A 22,307-nucleotide genomic window follows, 5' to 3' on the forward strand; every position below is an offset into this window, starting at 1 on the left:
TAACAGCAACTATAAATAATTCTTTAATATAAAAACTGAAATTGTTCATTGCTCTATTTCACCATGCCGGGAAGAGAGATTCATTATTTTTGGTCTCACAAAACTTATTTCCAATGTGTGCGTATCACAATGCCATAGAAACACTACAGTTTTCTTCCTTGTGCCGTCTGGAAGAATAAAATCTCAGTCTGAATGAGGCCCCGTTCCTGCAACTGACAACCTGTGGACTCCCAAGGAACTGCACTGGAGGCAGAAGGGCTGCAGACCGGTGAGGCTGTCCACCCACTCACTATCAATTGCAGCATTGGGGCCTAAAACACACTGACAATGTACAGAGTTTAAACTTGCTTTCTGAGTCTGCCACTCAAGTACTCCAGAATTCAGGGTCATTGTCACGATCATGACAGATCTTATGCTTAGTCTGTCAAAATGTCTACTAGTAATATTGGATTTACAAAGTCTATGCAAGTAATTTTAGAAGAGTTATGTTTGAATGCAGGTCGTATAGGAAAATGTTCTTTGTGTGAGTAGGAACAACCTGCCAGCCAATCCCAACTTTACCTGGAGAGAGAAACAGAACTAAAAACAATCACACTTCTGCTTAGTAAAATACAAAACATACACACTCCAGTATGCCAAATTTTGTAATAATGGATCACTAATAGGCTGTGAAAGCAAGAGAGACAAATATTCAGGGTAAGTATTTTTAAGAGATTTCTATTATATACTTGTGCTGTATATTCGGCATCATTTTATTAATTACCCACTTGTGAGGGACCAGCTGTCCAGTATGTAGTCTGTAGAAGTCTGGATTTTTGAGGATGCTGTGAGGGAAATCCCAAACACCCCCCACTTCCCCAATTTAATTGTATCCGACCCTGTCTATATTTAAATAATTACTGAGGTCAAAGCCTCAGTTTTACGCTTCAGCTGGAATGTTACCTGTCCAACATTAGAACACAGATGATTATTTACTGTTGTTATTAACCCTCATTTTCTGCTTGGCTAGTGATCACCAACAATGTAGCAAATATTAGTCTCACTAGGACACAGTAAAAAGAGGCCCCATTCCTGAAATCAGCTCTATGGGGGCAGACTGTTGCTTCTATTCAGACCCCACAGGATTCAGCTGGTGTATTGGAACCTTAACTTCAGACAATGCCCACCATCAAAGATTGCTGTCTTCAGCTCTGTTTAACAAGATTAAATAACGGGGAAGAAGGCCAAACCTATCATGGCATAGACTCAGCACGACTCTTACCAAGTTCAGTTTGGAAGAGGTGATAGGTGTCTGGATTACGAACCGTGAAGGCAATGTAGATCTCAGGTGGTTTTCCAGCGGTTTTGGAAGCAGAAAGTTGCTGCAGGACACTGATAAGGGATGAAGTTATCTGGGGATCATACACCACATCTACATAAAAAGGAGAGGGTTTCATATTTATAAACAAACAAAAAGCAAACTAAAAATACCAAGTAAAAGGATTAAATGGAGGCTCTGTCGAGAATTTGACCTGTGTTATGGGAACATGGCCCTTTAATGGGGAACCAGGACCAGCCCCTATGACTAGGGACCAGCTTCTCAGGGGAGCCCACGTAGACCAGAGGGAATGTACCTGCGACTGATTAGTGATTTATTACACCCAGCTGGGGTGGAGACTGAGGGCAGCCTATACTTAAAACGTTGCATTGGTGCAGCTGCACCGCTGTAGCTCTTCAGCTTCTCCCGTTAACTATGTTAACTACGCTTCTCCTGGCAGCGTAGTTAATCCACCTTCCCGAAAGGCAGTAGCTATGTCACTGGGAGAAGCTTTCCTGTTGACATAGCGCTGTCTACAGGGGCAGTAGGTTGGTATAACTACGTTGCTCAGGAGTGTGGATTTTTCACACCCTAGAGCAACGTAGTTATACTGACCAAGGTCTGTAGTGTAGACCTGGCCTGAGAAGATAATATAAAACAAGAAGGATTGGGCTGGTTCTCCTTGGCACTAGAGATAGACCTGCCTGGAGCAGGGGTTCTGGCAAGGCTGAGCTTTTAGGAGTTCATGTTGGATGGCAAAGACTATTAAAGGTTTATTTTGATAAGAAGATGCCAGGTAGCAAAGGCCCTGGGCCTATCAAAGAACTAGCGTCCTCTCTTCAGGGAGAAGAAGAGTACAAGTCTGCAGAAAGGCTGAGACAAACGGGTGAAAAAAAAATTATATGAGGCTGTTTCATGTTATTCCTCATGGACTTTCTGTTGACGTATGGGCAGGGTGAGGTGATAACCCTATGATCTGATAAAAGAGCTCTCACTGGGATGACATTTGGGTTGAAAGAACTGCTAACGTGGCTGGTGTGGCCTGCAAGGGTGCGTACCTGAGGCGAGAGGGAGTGCTGGTAAGGATGGACTGTCACAACCTGTTTTAAAGTTTGCTTTAATGCTGGGGGTGAAGAGGTTCACTCCAGATTCCAACTATCAAAGGATTTTTAAAAAGTGTTTTTTAAACAGACCTCTCCACTTTACTGAATTGTCCTTCAGTGAAGCTGGTGCACAAATAAGTAAAAAGAAAATCAGGTCCTGATCCTGCAAAGGGATCTTTATGTATAACCCTTACTACCATGCAGAGTGCTGGTGAAGGTGGGAAAAAGGTCTGCACATGTGGATTCCTTTACGGATCTGGCCTTATCAGGTTGCAAGTGAATTGAAAGAAGCTCACACTGCAACACCTCATTGCAAAGGCCTGGAGTTAAATTACAGTAGGTTGACTCTGGAATTTCCAAGGGTGGAAATCTTGATGAAACAATGTAAAAACTGCCCCTGGAAGTATCACAAGTGTCAATCTCACAAAATAACATTCTGATTCGCAATTCTCTATTGGTCTTTCCGTTATGAACCCTGATGTTCAGGAGCTGGTCATTTCAGTGTAATCCCTGTGATATACAACTAGGGCACACAAAAGCCAAGACCTATGTATGGGCTAATGGTCAAACAGATCAGTCACTCTTGATTTAACCTAATAAAAATATGAACTGCGCTATCTAGAAATACTGAGGATAACATTTTATGCTAAACTTTGAATTTCCTTGTTTTTATGAGCTCAAGTTAGGCCGTTTTCAGAGCCCTATGTAATGGATTAGATATCTATGATCATTCATTTTATGGAATAAACATCTTTTTATAGCTAATGGTCTACATGGGATACATTGCATTTGTCCTCACGCATCTTTGAGCACCTCACCGTAACTCTTAAGCAGCTTGATTGGTTCTCACACACCCAAAAAATGGGCTGAAATTCTGCCTTCAGCTACATCTGTGCAGTTCTGGAGCTTGTCTGGAAGAACAGTTGGTATGTGGCAAGGTGAGGTGTGACTCTACATTCCACAGAGTGTGCTGCCCTCTATCCATGTGGACTTTGCTACCACACATTAAACGTTCTGTAGTTCACTTCACTGTATTTGACTTTGAAACCGAGGTACATCAGAGCTCACTTTAGGAACTTTTAGTGTGTATAGCAGGGACACAGACAGTAAGTGTACAATGTAGATTTACACACACCCTCCGCTTGGCACACACTTGGTCTAGACAAGCCTCTAGTATAGTCAGACTTAGTATTATTAGATTTACTAATAAACTCCTTAACATTATCAGATGAGCAAGTGCTGTAAAAGTAAAATTTCTTTAATATGCACTATCCTTGCTGAGAATGCCAGCCAGCAGTGCTCTGGAAACGTGGACTTCACCTCCAATTTTAAAACAGAAGATGTGACAAAAGAGAAATGAATTGCTTTTCAAGGATGAGTAAACAACCGTTGAATATTGAGATGAAGACAGGATGGTAAAATGAGGCAGAATTACATCCCTCACATTTCAGACTTTGTAGTTGACTGACCAGTTATCTTGACTGAATAAAGTTCAGTAATTATTATTTTTGCATTTCTATTATTATTTCAGCATTTATGTTAGATCACTTAGTGAGATGCGATCAGAAATGTACTGTACCTGCTGCAATGACAACATCAACCTGAAGCTGTGAAAGTTGTTCCTTTGTAACAGAATCCCAGTCAAGTTCTGCAGCTGTTATTTTTGGTCCCCGTAAATCCATCACTTCTGTCCTCTGGTTTGGGGATTGCATTTTGGTGTGATTCCCAGTTTCAGACTCCAAAACAAAGCCATTTAAATGGATGTTTTCTCTCAGTTGCTCAAGAACACAGTGATGGTAGTCACTAAATACATATGCCTTGGGATTACAGGTTTTACAGATTGCAATTCCTGTGAGGCCAATCCCACTTCCTAATTCCAAGATGGTCCTGAAGGTTAATGGATTAAAATAAGTATTTACACACGGATCCAAACAAGATTCAGTTACGGAATCAAAACCAATAGACATGTATGCACCTAAGAGCAAAAGTAGCTGTAAATGATTTCAGTGATTCTTGAATAAACTATCCAAATTCCAGTCTTTGCTTCAAATAAGTACCAGGAATGAAAAATAATTAGGATTCAATTATAACAATAGCAATTAGAGAGTGAAAATACAAATAAAATTAACATCTCTTGGGGACCAGGACAGGACTGTTCCCTGTGCTATATTATGCATATATCCAGACTAGGGTGACCAGACAGCAAATGTGAAAAATCGGGACAGGGGGTGGGGGGTAATAGGAGCCTATATAAGAAAAATACCCAAAAATCGGGACTATCCCTGTAAAATTGGGACATCTGGTCACCCTAATCCAGACTAAAATGTTATCTTATTAAATTTATATATTAGCCTCCTAGTTATACTTCCTTGGACTGCCCTAAACAACTGCTGTCTTCCTTACGAAAAGAGTTTGGGTTGAAGGATAAAGAAATGTCAGGATGGAGCCTAATAATACTACAGGCTGAATATAATCCGATGTTTGGCAGTGGGGCATTGGCTCCTGTTTCACTTACCAATGGAGACAAAAAATTCTTCCATCAGACAGTCCCTAAATCTTCTTAGGGCTTGTCTACATTACCCGCTGGATCGACAGGCAGCGATCAATCCAGCTGGGGTCGATTTAGTGCATCTTAGTCAAGATACGATAAATTGACCGCTAAGCACTCTCCCGTTGACTCTGGTACTCCACCAGGGCGAGAGGTGCAGGCGGAGTCGACGGGAGAGCGTCAGCCATCGACTTACCGCAGTGAAGACACCGCGCTAAGTAGATCTAAGTATGTTGACTTCAGCTACGTTATTCTCGTAGCTGAAGTTGTGTAACTTCGATCGATCCCCCCCAGTGTAGACCAAGCCTAAGATTAAAGCTCAACTGTGACAGACCAGTGACAGAAAGGGCAGCAGTTAGCCCAGAGGTGGGCAAACTATGGCCCATGGGACCATCCTGCCTAGCCCTCGAGCTCCTGGCTGTGAAGGCTAGCCCCCGGCCCCACCCCTGCTGTCCCCCCTACCCCGCAATCAAGCTGCAGAGCGGGCAGCGCAGCTGGCTCCGGCCGGGCGGCGCGGCTGCTAGTCCTGCCGCTCTGGGCGGCATGGTAAGGGGACGGGGAACGAGGGGGTTGGATAAGGGGCAGGGGGTCCTGTGGGGCAGTCAAGTGACAGGGGGCGGTTGGATGGGGCGGAGGTTCGGGCGGGGGGGCGGTCGGAGTGGATGGAGTCGGGGAAGTCAGGGAACGGGAGGGTTGTATAGGTGGTGGGGTCCTGGGAGGGGGCGGTCAGGGGACAAGGAGCAGGGGGGGTTGGATGGGTTGGAGATTCTGAGGGGGAAAGTCAGGGGGTGGGAAGTGGGAGGGGGCGGATAGGGGGAGGGGCAGCCTTCCCTATCCGGCCCTCCATACAGTTTCGCAACCCCAATGTGGCCCTCGGGCCAAAAAGTTTGCCCACCCCTGAGTTAGCCCATCAATGGTTCGTTCCAACAACAGACGTGAACTGTTAAAACAACAGATGAGTGTGATCTAGTGACTGACTGAATCAGGACTCCTGGGTTCTATCCCTGTGCTGCCAAGAACAAGTCAGTTAACCTCTTTGTGCCTCAGCTTAACAATCAACAAAACTGGGAAAATATGTATTCACCCCCTCCTAAGGGTGATGTGAGATTTAATTCATTGTCTGTGAAGTGCTCTGAGATCCTCAGATGAGTGGAGAGAAGTATTTTATGATTTCCTTATTACTTGATGATTTAAAAGTGTTTTGGGCAAGGGAAATTAATACTCCTCCCTCTCCCCTGAGGGTTATGGATACCTGAGTTGGAGTTTTTGTCTAGGATTTTAAAAATATGCATTGTTACAGTTCTTAATTATATTAGGGGCATATACAGTATAATGTCAAACTACAGTCATGAAACTCATTTATAATATGAATGAAAACATTTAAGTTAACTCTGTTCCCCCAGTTTTCTAGTTGTGATTTCATGTAACTAGAGCTCCATTACCTGTTACTGAAAATGGCAGAATTCTCTATTGCCCATTCGGCAAGATAAAGAGCAGCATCCCACGTGACTAGTCCTGTGGTTCCCTGTGAGATTATTGCCACCGTCTCAGAAAGTGTAACAGAGTCTCCAGTGGGCTAGAAGACACACACAGGGAAAGAAAGATGCATCAGCACAGGCACCACATTTCACAATTTTAAATCAACGTTAGCGTCTGGGAGAAGGTAAGAAGTATTCTACACTTGGGGTTTCTGGGTTTTATTTTTAAACCAATTATGGCTCAGTTTAAACGATAAAAACGGACATATAACAATGAAGATGATATTAGCTTTTACCAGTAAGTAGCTTTTATAACAGTTGGTAGATTCTTCTTTATTTAAAATATCTGCTAGTACATCATACAATTCATCCAGGGGTTCGGTTGCTATGGACTCATGCTGTGGGAAAGAGAAGAGAGATCAGTGAAGAACTTCAGATCTCCAGACATTATTAACAAAACACAGGCAATAAACATATAGTCAAATACCATTTATTCCTTTTTTAACCATAACATATGCATTTAATGCTAATTTTTGTTATAACAAGTGATCAGCCAAGCCTGGGCCAATATTGCGAAAAACAGATTTTCAAGTTACTTTTAATAACAGGTCTAATGGAAAAAGAGCACCAAGAAATATGTAATCCCAACACTACCTTTTTAATGAGTTCAGATATGAAGCATCTTCTGTACTTCACGGAAGGGGGATATTTCATGCATAAGGGGTGAAGAATAGTCTGAAATGATAAAACAACACCTGCAGACCAACCAGCTACCAGGTGAGGATTTTATCAGAGGCACTGAAGGAACAGAGGAGGAAAAGATAGCTACCAATTTGCTCGGTTCACTTTGTACCTTGGGAAGCTGGGTGATTTCAATTTGCAGCTAAGCTATTTGATACTCAGCTGGAAAATCAAATTCTGTGTACATTCCTGCAGAGAATTCTGGTACCTCTGGCCGGTCACAAATGTGAGGAAGACACACATCCTCTACTTTGCCCCTCAAAAATAAACAGTAAAACTGAAAGGAAAATGAGTCTGAATGGCTCTTTCCTCTCATTTTTCTTCCATGCTCCATCCCCCTAAATAGTCAATAAACAGGACGGCTCCATCTACACTTGGAGCTGGGAGCCATTCCTAGCTTGCGTACGCATACTCACTCTAGCTCCATGCTGGACTCAGAAAAGAGACTCTCCCCACACATGTCTACCCTTTGTTTTGAATCAAGGCAATATTCACTGAGAAAGTGTTAGTCACATTGGTCCTCCAGCAAATGAAAAGTTGGAAAGTTAGGTCACTTCAGGTCTCCAATTACCCCAACAACCATGTTATGGTGAATTAGGTCCTTTAATTTACTCTTAATAGTTACAGTTCCCTTTATATAAGGCTGAATTCTGCACTCGGCTAGGTGTGATGGATCCTGACTCCAAAGTGGTGCTCTCCCTACATGTGGACATCTCAGTCAGGGGTTCCACGTGTGGAAGGTGATCAATACATAGGACTTGAGGCCCATTGTGCTCTAGAGTTGGAAACACACGTTTGTTCAGAAGAAGGTGTTCACTGTGACAATATGACAAGAATTTGATACTAAAGACTGTGGAGAAGTACTTGATATTCTACAATCCTTTATGAAGCAAGTAGGGAGTGAACTGCAATCATATGTGATAGACAGGAAATGGGAGTAGCATTGTTTTCCCAGTATTTGTACCACATGTGAGGGTGTGGTACCTATTTCCATACACACACAGATACATTATCAGTCAATAGACCATATATGTCACAAACAGACCTATTAGAAAAATTGAAGTTAGAGCTTTTTCTTGTTTTTTTGTATTAAAAATGTCATTGCCATTTTGAAAACTTTCCACCAGCTCTAAAAGACCAATACTTTATATTTAAAAAAATAAGACAGAGTTGTAACTATGTTTTAATGCAACTGATCAGAGGGCACAAGCCCACTGAAAGGAATTACTGCCTTTTCATACGTTCCAATTTAAATTACAAAGAGCCTGTGGGAGACTAGCAATCTCTCAGATTTGGGAGAGAGTTGAACAGCCTTTCACTTCCAGGTTGCCAGTTCAGACCTAGAAGACATTGCAAGTGTTTATCACTCATGGGTAGGACCCTACCAAATTCACAGCCATGAAAAACACATCATGGACCGTGAAATCTGGTCTCCCTCTGTAAAATCTGGTCTTTTGTGTGCTTTTACCCTATATTATACAGATTTCATGGGGGAGACCAGCATTTCTCAAATTGGGGGTCCTGACCCAAAAGGGAATTGCAGGGGGGGTACAAGGTTAGTTTAGGGGGGTTGTGGTATTGCTACCCTTACTTGTGTGATTTTTCAGATCAGGGCGGCCAGAGAGCAGTGGCTGTTGGCCAGATGCCCAGCTCTGAAGGCAGCGCCTTGCCAGCAGCAGCGCAGAAGTAAGGGTGGCAATACCATACCATGCCATCTTTACTAGGGATGTAAAACTGCAAGCATCAGTCTTACCAATAATGTATTCAGTAAACAGTAAGAGGGCCGAGACTGGGGCCACAATTGGGGATGGGCGCGGGCTGGAGCCCTGGGACCCCAGGGAGGCTGACTCGCGGGTGCAGGGCCAGCAGCTGGGACCCTGGGTAAAATGTGGGGGTACTGCAGCAGCCCCCGCTCCTCTAGTTCCTGCACCTATGTTGTGAACTCGTTAACAATTAAATGTTTAGCTGATACAATTTTAATAGTTTAAACGGTTATTTTTTAAAATGCTATTTACATCCCTAATCCTTACTTCTACGCTGCTGCTTGTGGAGGCTCTGCCTTCAGAGCCCGGCTCCCAGCCAGCAGCTGCCGCTCTCCAGCTGCCCAGCTCTGCAGGCAGCGCCACCATCAGCAGTAGCACAGAAGTAAGGGTAGCAGTACTGCAACTCCCCCTACAATAACCTTGCGACCACCCCGCAACTCCTTTTTGAGTCAGAACCCCTACAATTACAACACCATGAAATTTCAGATTTAAATAGCTGAAATCACGAAATTTACGATTTTTAAAATCCTATGACTGTGAAAGTGACCAAAATGGACCCTGAATTTAGTAGGGCCCTACTCATGGGAAAGGAGACAATGATCTCAGCCCAAGACCTACTGAACAGAATTCATATCACAACCCACCCTACCCCCTAAATTGGTACTAACTGGCATTCTTCTTGTAGCCTCAGATGCAGCAAAGGACTGAATGGGAATGGAGAGTGAATTAACCCTCTCACCCTTAGAGATGGCTCCTCATGTCAAGGTAAAAGCACACAGGTGGAGTATTCTGGGAAGTTTATACTGCTGCACCCCTCACTGTATTGCCTCTATGAATCAATGGGGAAATTCAGTGCCTGATACGCTGCATGAACACTACAGTCTCTGACCATTTCTCAAATTTCAAAATAAATAAAAACATGCCTTTCTTATGTTCCAACTCCCTGGCCTATGAAGGATAGTTACATAACATGAATAAAAGGAAATCTGCTATTCTATTGGGCATACATAGAGATTAATATTAGATCTGACTTCCTTAACTGTTTTTTAAATACAATTTTAAAAGAGTACGATGCAATGGTTTTCATTACACTAGGTGGCATCATATCTTTAGAATAGTTCTAGTCTGCTCTATGATATGTATTGAAATCTGATTATATTAAAATAACATGTTTTACCTTCTGCAAAATATCCAGCAGTAGCAAGGCATCTGATGAACTCTTTAATTTTTTTTCAAGTTCCTACACAAAAGGAGGGGAAAAAATGTTGAGAAATATTCCAGGATGCTATTCCATTACCACATTTGAACAGCACAAACTGGTGAAAACTCCTTTAACAGAGTATGTTAAATGCTTCGTGATTAAAAAAAAAAAAAAATCACACCCAGATGGTAGGAAATAAAGAAGTAGTATAGAGCCTTCTGTAACCCATAATATGAACATAATCTATAATGTATGTAGCTGCTACTGCAATACAAATACATAATTATTATTATTAATTGAATGAGGAAAGTACTACAAGACAAAGGTGAAGGCCAGATGACTAGTCAGTCAGCCCTCCCACACTAATGTACAAAGCCCCCACCCAAATGAGGTGAGAAATATTAAATCTTCCCTTCTTCAAGAGGAGAGCTGAATATCTCCCCAGACATTGGAAATCTTGGCATCGGAGTAAGAACAAAATCTGCCTGTTGCTAGACACTAAATCCCCCACATAGATTTATTGCATTCATTGTCTTGAACAGAAATCTTGTAACCAAGAGTGCTGTTTCAATATAACCTCAGTGGCCAGTTATATTTCTTCAGCCTTTTTTCATTGATCCACTACTAGCCAAAGCTGCTCACCTTACTCAGATGACTAGTTCCACTGAAGTCCATGGGACCATTTGTGTAAATAAGGGAAGTGGGGATTTGGCTCTTCATTAGTGGCTGAAATGCTGAGAAAATGGTTCACAGAGGAATGTATTCATGGTGAACTCAACAGTAGTAAAACTCACTAGATAGTGAAGTAAACAGATGTCCTGAATTGTTTCAAAACACTGCTGTCTGTAAACTGCAAATCCTCCTACAGGGAAAGTGTTCTGAGAAAAAAAACTTACTTTACTGCAAAAGGGTCAATGTATATTGAGGCTGATGTCTGAAAAGTGACACTACAGCACATTGCAACTGAAACACAGAGGTTTCAAGAGGAATGATTAGTGACACCCACTGTCTGCTAAACTCAGGCATTCTTTATTCTATACTAATAAACTCATAACAGGAGCTGCCAATGCACCATTCTGAACATACTGCAAATATTCTATGGTGAACTGATTTTCTGAAATTAGCTTTGCTAATACCAGATGCTACGAACAAATGAATTAGACCATGAAGCACAGCCATTTGAGGAAAGAAAAAAATCCTCCAAATGAGCGTTATTTGTACTAAGGAATTAGCTTGTAAATTGAGGGATTTTGTTGCAGAATCACTGCAGTTAACAATCTTTAGTTTTAATATTTCTTGCATACTTTCTGACAAATCAGACTATTCAGCTGTGATGGGGCCCATATCTTCTGAATTTTGCTGTGTACCAGATAAACTTTAAATATCTATAAATATGGGGATATTCTAGATTGTGTACCTTATAGTTAATGTTGAGACCTGTGTCAAATTTCAGATGCATATTTACTGTCAGATAGCTTGGAATTATTATTATTCCCAGTAAGTGACTCTGCAAAGTTAATTATCAGCATATTTCAGATCAAATTGTGTCCACACCGTTCAAAGGTGAAGGCTACATTTATATATCATTTTCCCTAGAAACTGCCTACTTACTTACTTTCAGAGTGTTTTGTTGGTCTGGTGACTAATCATGGAAAGTGAATAAATTGTTCACTAAAATAGTGTATTAGTGCCTACAACAAACATGACTATTCTGAATCTATCTGGCTGTTGTGCTTTAGCCACTGATATCGGGAACTATTAAATGAAGAAAATACGCCCCTCTGGCCGAAACCTTGAGAGCTAAGGGTTACCAAATTCAGGCTGATCGTCGGAGCCCATGGCGGATGGGACCCCAGTAACAAGCGAGCATTGAGAGAATGCGGAATTGGTCAGTGCTATGCTCGGCTGATGTGGCAACTCATGGTATTGGATGCCATCGAGGGACATCTACATAGAACACATCACTGGACATCGGCAATACCAGGAGAGATGAGCTGGAGTGCCGATGAGAAGTGAAATCAGGAAATAACTGAAATACTTCCTTGATGGATTGTATTTTCTAATGGACAACTTACCCTAAATTCTCAACTAGTGAGGGACAATCTTCACTCATTGATATATTTTACTTTCCACAATCAACTCTCTGTACAACTTTCTATGAGTGATGTACCCAAATACTTGGATGCTAATATCTAAACTGTATTGTTAAATTTATTCATCTAAATCTGGGTTATTGCTGATTATGCACTATATGTACCTTAGGACTTTTAAAACAAACTTTGTATCTGTGGATAATCTAAGCACTATACCCAGATGTACAGACACTCTTTTCTTAACCTGTGTACTATATAATTTTTTAACATTACTTTAACAAAAATTTTAAATCTGAGTGTTTATAGGCCCCTGGAGAACTCCACAGGATCAAAGAGGGGACACACACACTCACTCTCTCTCTAAGTTTAAAAAAGTAAAATGGGGCTATTGAGTTGGCCATGCCAAGTATGTGCATGCCACTACCCTCTATGGAATGAAATCAGAGCTGCTTCACCAGCGCTGTAAAGTGCGAATGTAATCAGAGCCTGCAGCGCTGCAAGCTATTCCCCTTGGAGAGGTGGAGTACTTACAGTGCAGCGAGAGAGCTCTCACAGCGCTGGCAGCGCGACTACACTCACGCTTCACAGCGCTGCCACAGCAGCGCTGGGAAGTCCTGAGTGTAGCCAAGGCCTCTCAGTGATTTGACTAAGGTCAACCCTGAAGTCTGTAGCAGAGCAGGGAATTAAACCCAGGTCTCCCAAATTCTTGAGTAGTGTCCTAATCCCTGGACCATCCTTCCTCTCCGGTAGGACAACAGCTGGGACCAGTGACACTAGCACACCTTACAAAAATATAAAAAAGTTTGTATGACTATTTCCCAACTCTACAAAACATCCCCACAGAGCACAGGAACTAGGAGCGCAGACTTGCAGTAATAATAGCAACTGTTTGCATCTACAGGGCTTATGTTCAATGGTTTTCAGCAGCCCCATTATAAAGGCCATTCTAGTGCCCCTGCTCACAGAACTGTTTCTGATTTTGAAACGAGGATCACTTTTCAAAGATGACAGGTCTCAAAATCACAACCCATCAGTTTCACCTGAAGTAGGAGAAAGTAGCTTATTTTTCTGATTGAAATGAGAATTTTTATATCGTTTAATTTTCTTTCCCCAACAGTAGCAACAAACCAGGTTGGAGCATCAGGTCAATCGGGGGCAGCCCATTTCCAGCTGCCCATGGCAGGCGGGTACCAGTGGCAGGGCAGGCCAGAGGTGGCTTGGCAGAGCTGGGAGCTGAGGTGTTTGCACAGCCTGCAAGCAGGGCTCTGGCTATCCATGTTGGCTCCAGCATTACATTCTTCACGTGCTAACTCAGTCAGTGAAGGGGGAGGCTGTGGCTGGGGGCCCCAGGGCCAGGACTGGGCAGCGCCAGACAGGGGCGCTGGAACAATGTGGAGAGTGGGGGATGCTGAGAGCTAGTGAACCAACACCTAAACCCTGTATAGGATGGACACCACTTCAAGTCAGGGGGTGCAGCTGCTCCTATGGGCCCCGGCTCACCCGGCCGCTCCTGGGCCAGGCTGTCCTGGCTACCGCCCCCCTCACATGGACCGGCCCCAGGCAGCCCTTCGGTGCCAGCCCCGCCCCGCGGCCCCTCCCCATCTACTCCCGGGACGCGGGCTGGTGCCGGGGAGCCCGGCTCCTACTCACCGCCCAGGGGAAGGCGCTGAGCCGCCTGCCGGCCAGGAAGCCTCGCTGGAAGCGGAGCCCCAGGTGCCGGGCTTCCTCCGCCGCGGGATCCATCGCTCCAGCCCGGCCCAGCCGGGTCCCGCCGTCCCCTCAGGGCAGGCCGCGTCCCCGGCCTCGGGTGATCGCCTCTTGCCGGCGAGACACACACCCCGCTCCCGTCCTGAGGGGGCGGGGAGCGACACGGGCCTAGGCCTCGGACCAGGTGGGGATGGCACAAGTCGCCGCCCCGCCTCTTTCCCTCCCCCCCCCCCCCCCGCGTTGCGGACGATGCGGCCAGTATCACCAGATCCCTGTGGCGTGGGGGTCCGCAAGGCACCGGCTGCAGGTGGCTCTGTGTCCTCATTGCACAGTGCGGGTGTTCCCCTGTCACGCGTGACGCCTGCATCCCTGCGTGGCTCTGGGTCCCCGTGTTCCTATGTCACACGTGACGCCTGGTGTCTGTATCCCTGCGTGGCACTGTGTCGTTTTCCCATGTCACACGTGACGCCTGGTGTCTGTATCCCTGCGTGGCACTGTGTCGTTTTCCCATGTCACACGTGACGCCTGGTGTCTGTATCCCTGCGTGGCACTGTGTCGTTTTCCCATGTCACACGTGACGCCTGGTGTCTGTATCCCTGCGTGGCACTGTGTCGTGTTCCCATGTCACATGTAACGCCTGGCGTCTGCGTCCCTGTGTAGCTCTGTCCTCATGTTCCCATGTCACATGTGACGCCCTGGCACCTGCATCACTGTGTGGCTTTGTGTCCTCATGTTCCCATGTCATGCATCTCGGCCAGGCACCTGCATCCTTGCGTGGCTCTGTTTTCTTGTGGGATGTCATCCGTATTCCCATGTCACAAGTCATGGCCTGGCACCTGCATCCCTGCATGGCTCTGTGTCCTTGTTGCACAGCGCCCACGTTCCCATGTCACACATCATGGCCTGCTGCCTGCATTTCTGCATGCCTTTATCTGTTTCTGAGATCCCATGTGATGGTGTCTACATCACAGGCCAATGCTTATGTCCCCACATCATAATATCTCCACACAGTGAGCAATATCTGGATTCCACATAATAGCATCTGTCACAGCTGAGTGCATGGGACTCTCAACATCATGGTGGTCCCCATTGTCCGATCTACTTCCCTGTGTTATAGGGTCTATGTCATAAACTAGTGCATGTCCATATCCTCATGTTGCCCATTACATTGTAATCTCTCAACTGAGCAGCCTGTTATGAAATGACATCATCTCAAGATTCAGTTGCTCATTGTGGCACAGTCATTACATTGTTACTCCCCAAACAAATTATTATTATTAAACATTTCTATTGCACTCTGTATTTACCCAGTGCTTTTCAAATGGTGATGAAGACATGCCCTATCCTGAAGGCAGGAGAGACAAACCTGTCACCTAACACAAGTTAATGAGAGAGAGGGTTTGAGGTTTATTAATTACTGGAAAAATTGGAGAACATTAAATTCAGGGCTGTCTAATTATTCTGCAACACACCAGGAACATCTGAGAAAAAGGAGCTCTGCTATGAATTTGGGGATGAACCATTATGGTACCCTATGGTAATATTCCATACCAAATTCTGAAACGGTTGCTGGGGGTTAAATCATGGCTGCGATTCATTGGGTGGTTGCTCCTATAACTTCAGGCCCAGATCTAGCGGGGAGCTCTGCATGAGGGACCTTTACTCCTGAGAAGGGTCCATGTGAATCACTTTGCAGGATAAGGCCTTAACCAAGGAACACTCAGGTACAAAATTAATATAGTAATTAGTATCATTAATAGCATCCTGGGTTACTAAAAATAACATGGATTACTGAAACAAGAACAGAGATTAAATAAAGAATTAAAAATGTAGTTTTCAATTTTCATACTTTCTTTTTCTTTTTTTAGTACATTCAGCTTGGTCAATGAAAATAGGCTGATCAGTTTAATTCTGTGATGTCAATTTCTGATCAGTTTTGTTTTCTTGTCTTTGTATGCTTAGTAGGACTTGGGTTGCAAACAAATGTTATTGCTCTAAATGTAAACTGTTCCTGTTGGAAATTCAACCACGGCTGAAACATTTATTGATATGTTTTGCAAAAATAAGTGCTCAACCATAATATAAATGACATATTTACAGAATTACGTATTGCTATATACAATAAGAGAGCTTCAGAGTAGCACAAGGAGAACGAAATCAAAAGAGAGAAAGAAATGGGAAAAGATGGTATTTGAAAAAGGATGGAATTGGTGAGACAGAGAAAAGGGAGGTTGTTCCAGGTGGTAAGAGACTAGAGGAGAAGGCTCTTGCATCAATAGGTGCAAGATTCTACATTGAAACAAACAGGATGAAGCTGGTAATCCATCATTGATAACTTCTCTCCATTGGTATGTTCTTTCTTTCTTTCTTGCTCCATCCTTCTTGGTTCTGTCCTTTCCCTTCTCTTCCCCTTTGGTCTTTGCTGAACCCTGATCATCTGTACAATAACCAATTCCCAAATAAGGTGAATGGTATTTTTATACTGAGCACTGCTATCTGTGTTATATAAATGCTCAAAGGCATTGCCATGTGTCATGTCTCACCTCAGAATTGCTTGTTGGGATGAATTTCCAACCCTCAGCATGTTTTTGAATAAAAGGAGACAGGAGTTTTGGGAGTTTCTCATATCCTTTTGGGGGGAAATTTCAAGTGATCCAAAAAGAATTGCATCTGTAGAATGGACCTCAGGATAACAGGATTTTTCACAGATGACATCCCATGCTTAGCTTGTCTCTGTATTGTTCAAACTACAACTTTTATCTTAGCTGGGAAGGGATAGCTCAGTGGTTTGAGCATTGGCCTGTTAAACCCAGGGTTGTGAACTTTTATCTTAGTTACTGTAAAGAATCTGTAATTGACAAGTGTCCTGCAAACACTTAAGCATGTGCATACATTTATTCATGTGAATAGTCTTGTTGAAGTCAATTGGAATACTCCCATGCATAAAGTTATGTATGTACTTCAGTGTTTGCAGGATCAGAGCCTAAGTCATTTTCTGATGTTTTGTGGTACTGAATAGTTCTATTCCTATTTTCTTCTATTTTTCATTCTTATACATATCAACAAAGCTGACTTTCTGAGTTCTTTAATCAGTCTAATGCTCTTTTAATCATCCTAGATATGTACATTTCATGCTTATTCTAAGCTACTATTTCTCTGAAATAATTATAATATTTTCCATATCCTTAATAATATTAGAAATGTGGATCCGTAGCCATAGGAAAAAGAATAGTGGGCCAGTAAATGAAAGATAATGTGGCAAAAGGAGATACAGAAGAATACACACACATGAAAAGTTTGATCATCGATAAATCCTTCCCATCATTTTTGTTTTCCTTTCCATATGAGTTATTTCAAGCAGACATGCAGGGAAAGGGTGGTCTTGTGACCAAAGAACAAGACTGTGCATCAGGTTCCCTGATTACCTTTCCTATCTCTGACAGAGACTTACTATGTGACATCAGGCAAGTCACATAATCTCTCCATGCCTCTGTTTTCTCAGCTGTAAAATCAAGATTCTATTTTGGTCAGATTCTTATAACACCCTCATCACAGCAGTATCTCTGAATATTTTCCAGTAGTACATTAAGCAGTATAACTAACATCTGTTCATGTGTGGACCATTCTATCTCTCACCTTCTTCCCAGGGGGAAAATTGTGTGTGCAGTGTAGTGTTTAGTTAGTGGATTTTTGAAAATATATTACACATTCATAGTTTATATTAGCAAAGGCAAGGTCAAAAAAGTATATCTTGTATTTAGAGTGGAAGGTGGATGAGGTGTGGATAATAGTACCTACACAGAAGTGGGCTAACCTTTTAGCCAGAGGGCCACATCTCAGTATGGAAATTGTATAGAGGGTCAACTGGGGCAGGGGATTGGGGCACACGGGGGGATGAGGGCTCTGTCTGGGGATGCAGACTCTGGGGTGTGGCTGGGGATGAGGGTTTGGGGTGCAGGAGGGTGCTCTGGGCTGAGATGGAGGGGTTCGGAGGGCGGGAGGGGGCTCTCGGCTGGGGCAGGGGATTGGGGTGCATGGGAGGGTAAGGCTCTGGCTAGGGGTGTAGACTCTGGGGTGGGGCTGGGGATGAGGGGTTTGGGATGAAGGAAGGTGCTCTGGGCTGGGATCAAATGGTTTGGAGGGCAATGAGGGCTGGCGCAAGGGGTTGGGGTGTGGGGGAGGCTCAGGGGTGCAGGATCCAGACAGTGCTTACTTGAAGTGGCTCCTGGAAACAGCAGCCCATCCCAACTCCAGCTCCCACACGGAGGCGGGGCCATGCCACTATATGCTACTGCCCTGTCCTCAGGCACCGGCCCCGCAGCTCCCATTGGCCGCAGTTCCTGGCCAATAGGAGCTGCAGAGCCAGCGCTTGGGGTGGGTGCAACGTGCAGAGCCCCCTAGCTGCCCCTGCTTCCTGGAGCCACATGGAGCTGCTGCACGCACAAAGCGGAACAAGGCAAGCCCCCGACCCCGCTCCCTGGTTGGAGCACCAGAGCAGGGAAAGCTCCAAACCCTGCTCCCTGGCGGGAGCTCAAGGGCCAGATTAAAAGGTCTGATGGGCCAGATGCAGCCCGCGGGCCATAGTTTGGCCACCCCTGACCTGCCCGTGAGGCTCAGTTCATTAATGTTTAGTGTTTTATTTTTAGTTTTTTATTTTTAAAATCTCTCGTTAAAACAAAACTTCACAAAGGTCAAACAGCTGGTGTGCTGTGACTGCTGCCTGTCATGTCAACAAATATTGTCTCATTTTTTTCCTTGTGCTCCCCCATCTGTCTCCACCAGTTGTCTCTTCTCTGACTTGATTGTAAGCTATTTGGGGGCAGGGATCCTTTTTTTATTGTATTTGTACAGCGCCTAGCACAATGAGCCCCGGTATATGACGGGCTGCTAGGCACTACCACAGAGCAAATAATACTGTGAAACCTACATACAAGCAGCTTGGCCCCCCCATCCTAAATAAGTTTAAGTATGTAGCTTTATTCATGTGACTAGTCCCAGTGAAGATTTGAGTGGGGATTTTTTCCCTAAGTTCTGCAAAAGGGAAAGACCTGGTCCATGGGCTTCCATTCCTTTCCATTGGCAAGAGTCAGTATCCTACAGCAGGGGTTCCCAATCTTTTTCTTTCTGAGTCCCCCTCCCCCAACATGCTATAAAAATTCTACGGTCCACCTGTGGCACAACAAGTGGTTTTCTGCATATAAAAGCCAGGGCCTGCATTACGGAGTAGCAAGCAGGGCAGTTGCCTGGGACCCCATGCTACGGTGGCCCCCGTGAAGCCAAACTGCTCAGGCTTTGGCTTCAGGCCCAGGTGGTGGGTCTCAAGGCCTCAGGCTTCAGCCCCATGCGGTGGGGCTTCAGCTTTCTGACCTGGCCCCCAGCGAGTGTCATGATGGCCCTGCTCACAGCCCCCCAGGGGGCCCTGGACCCCTGGTTGAGAACCGCTGTCCTATAGCACACTATGCTGGTATTCTTTGGCAGCTTGTCTGACAACTGTCTCAGGCAAGGAGCCAAAGAATACCAATGAGAATCTGGGAATCTGTTCTCCTTATTCTGAAACAGCTAAAATGTAATTTTTTTCTTTCTACCCAATGGAAAGATAGTAGCAATTTTATTCCGCATGTAGCACTAATAATTTTTTGGGGCTTCCATCTAGGAGCATAAGGAGTTGAGAATAAATTCCTATCAGCCAAGTGATTTCAATTTGCACAAAACCTCCTATCTAGGTTATAACAGAGGCCCTTTTGGGCCATTACTTTTTTATTTTTAAAACTCCTCAATTTTCAGGTTAAAAAAAAAAGTAGCTTAATATTTAAAACTCCAGTGGCTTTGGTGAATGTTCCCACCAAAAATTTGCTTGTTTTAGTTTTTCATATGAAGGGGAAAGAGGGTATAATCTGATAGTCAAGTATTGCTCTAGAGATCTTGAGATTTTTTGGTAATTTGTTTTATACTCTGACATTGTACCAAATGCATCTCTCAGCTTTACAATATTATTTAGTAGAGAGATGGGTCTTTGTGGGTGTCTCTTTTCTCTGTATAAAAGCAATATTGCTCTAGAATGTAATTTTTAGGAGTGGGGCCCAGAATTTACAATGCTGGGTTAACTTTGCAATTGTCATAACTATAAAGGGAAGGGTAACAGCTGTCCTGTGTACAGTACTATAAAATCCCTCCTGGCCAGAGACTCCAAAATTCTTTTCCCTGTAAAGGGTTAAGAAGCTCAGGTAACCTGGCTGGCATCTGACCCAAAGGACCAATAAGGGGACAAGATACTTTCAAATCTGGGGGGGGGCAAAGGCTTGTGTTTGTGCTCTTTGTTTGGGAGTTCGTTTGCTCTTGGGACTGAGAGGGACCAGACATCAATCCAGGTTCTCCACATCTTTCTAAACAAGTCTCTCATATTTCAAACTTGTAAGTAAACAGCCAGGCAAGGCATGTTAGTTTTCCTTTGTTTTCTCAACTTGTAAATGTACCTTTTACTAGAGTGTTTATCTCTGTTTGCTGTACTTTGAACCTGAGGCTAGAGGGGAGTCCTCTGAGCTCTTTAAGTTTGATTACCCTGTAAAGTTATTTTCCATACTGATTTTACAGAGATGATTTTTACCTTTTTTCTTTAATTAAAAGCCTTCTTTTTAAGAACCTGATTGATTTTTCCTTGTTTTAAGATCCAAGGGGTTTGGATCTTGATCCGCCAGGAATTGGTGGGAGGAAGGAGGGGAATGGTTAATTTCTCCTTGTTTTAAGATCCAAGGGGTTTGGATCTGTATTCACCAGGGAATTGGTGAAGAGTTTCTCAAGGCTTCCCAGGGAAGGGAATCCACTTGGGAATGGTGGCAGCGGACCAGATCTAAGCTGGTAGTTAAGCTTAGAAGTTTTCATGCAGGCCCCCACTTTTGTACCCTAACGTTCAGAGTGGGGAAGCAGCCTTGACAGCAATAAAAAAAGATTTTTTCTATTTATTTTATGTTTATAAAGATGTTGTTAGACTGGCGCTATTGGTGACTGGCATTTTATTAGCTTTCTGCTAGTTCATAGCATTTTTAATTCCCTCTACAGAACTGAGTTGTTCTAAGCTTACCTCAGGGTCCCTCTAATGCAAACAAATGAGTCTTTTAAGTAATCATCAATTTGCTCTTGACTAGCCAGTGGAGAGGACTAAAGTTTAGAAGACTATAAAAGCAAAGTCTCTGTGAGAGGGAGGCTGAAAATCCTCAGCTCTCAGTGTACATCCAGGAAGTTTTATTTTTTCCCTTTCTGCTCTTTTCTTTTTAACGTCGGTTTTTCCACCTCCAAGCCTCAAAAATCATAAGCTAGGTCTCAAAAATCACCAGTTTTTTTTAAAAATAGTAAACTTTTGGGAGAAGGGTAGTTATATATGCCTTCTGTTTTCTGAGACTTTGGCTGTATTTGGATCAAGTTTTCAAACTTTTCTCTGCAGCCATGAAGAAACTTACTCTTCTTTAAAAATGAAAGGTCTGATTTTGCCATAATCACTTGACTCCAGAAGCTGGGGCTTTAAAAAATCACGAGACACTGTAAAATCACAGGAGTTGGCAACATTGTTATTCAGAGACAAAACAGACAGTACACACCTCCTTTCACCTCTCTGTGTTCATCCTTTTATTTCCTTTCCTTTTATAACATATCAGCTCTTTGCTGCTGTCTCCATCAAGAGCCGTCTTTTTCTAGACAGGATTCAAAATGGAGGACTGGTCATTTATGAAAGGGGCTTCTCCTTCAGGCAGGGTTATATGAATTAGATGGACTATAATTAGTTTTCCTATTTTATTTTATTTTTGTATTGTGGGAGCTCCCAAAGGTCCAAGACAGGAACATAGCCTCATGATACTAGATGGTCATAGAATCATAGAATATCAGGGTTGGAAGGGACCTCAGGAGGTCATTTAGTCCAACCCCCTGCTTAAAGCAGGACTAATCCCCAACTTTTCTATATATAGAAATATATAGGAAGACACAGTCCATACCCCAAGAGCTTGCAATCTAATTGGAAACAGGACACAGGTAGGTGTAACAAGCAATAGAGTGAAGGTGGAGAGGAAGGATGAGGGTAACAGTGATGAGATCATATGGTTTCTATGATGAGGTGTACCACAGCCACTAAAGGTTTAAGAGCTAGGCTAGCTGCCTCCTCAGCTGTTGCTAATTGCTGGGATAAGAAGGCTACAAATAGGACACACTGAGTAGTTATTAGAGAGACTGAGAGCTACCAAGAGGAGGCTGCCCAGTAGCAGACTGGTGGGAAGCTGTGTAAGGAGTTAGACTTCCACTGAGTGAAGACTGGAGAAAGGAGTTCAGTGAAAGGTGCCTGTGCAGAGAGAGGTAGGAAGCAGTCCAGAGAAGCAGCAAGGGATTGTA

General features: G+C 43.7%; 1 protein-coding gene across 2 annotated transcripts; it reads right to left on the reverse strand.

Annotated features, from left to right (window-relative positions):
- Positions 1–14,131, reverse strand: EEF2KMT (eukaryotic elongation factor 2 lysine methyltransferase). 2 transcript variants are annotated; one of them, XM_054042299.1, is made up of 8 exons: positions 13,875–14,131; positions 10,108–10,170; positions 7,081–7,161; positions 6,723–6,824; positions 6,391–6,524; positions 3,980–4,287; positions 1,262–1,411; positions 1–561 (listed from the first exon to the last, which is right to left on the reverse strand). In XM_054042299.1, the coding sequence occupies exons 1-8, from the start codon at positions 13,965–13,967 to the stop codon at positions 461–463; spliced, it is 1,032 nt and encodes a 343-aa protein (XP_053898274.1). In that variant the 5' UTR covers positions 13,968–14,131; the 3' UTR covers positions 1–460. The 2 variants fall into 2 exon arrangements, with proteins under 2 accessions (XP_053898274.1, XP_053898275.1); XM_054042300.1 differs by having other exon boundaries at positions 467–666.
- Positions 14,132–22,307: the final 8,176 nt, after the last annotated feature.

This window comes from Malaclemys terrapin, chromosome 10, assembly GCF_027887155.1.
Source record: "Malaclemys terrapin pileata isolate rMalTer1 chromosome 10, rMalTer1.hap1, whole genome shotgun sequence".
Lineage (NCBI taxonomy): Eukaryota > Metazoa > Chordata > Testudines > Emydidae > Malaclemys > Malaclemys terrapin.

What these genes read in the sequence shown, in the direction of transcription:
- EEF2KMT (XM_054042299.1), bottom strand. Translation starts at nt 13,967, where the DNA reads ATGGATCCCGCGGCGGAGGAAGCCCGGCACCTGGGGCTCCGCTTCCAG. An exon ending in GTTATAAAAGCTACTTACTG is followed by an intron (nt 6,525 to 6,722) that starts GTAAAAGCTAAT and finishes TGTGTCTTCTAG; the next exon opens with CCCACTGGAGACTCTGTTAC. An exon ending in CCTCTTCCAAACTGAACTTG is followed by an intron (nt 562 to 1,261) that starts GTAAGAGTCGTG and finishes TTCTCTCTCCAG; the next exon opens with GTAAAGTTGGGATTGGCTGG.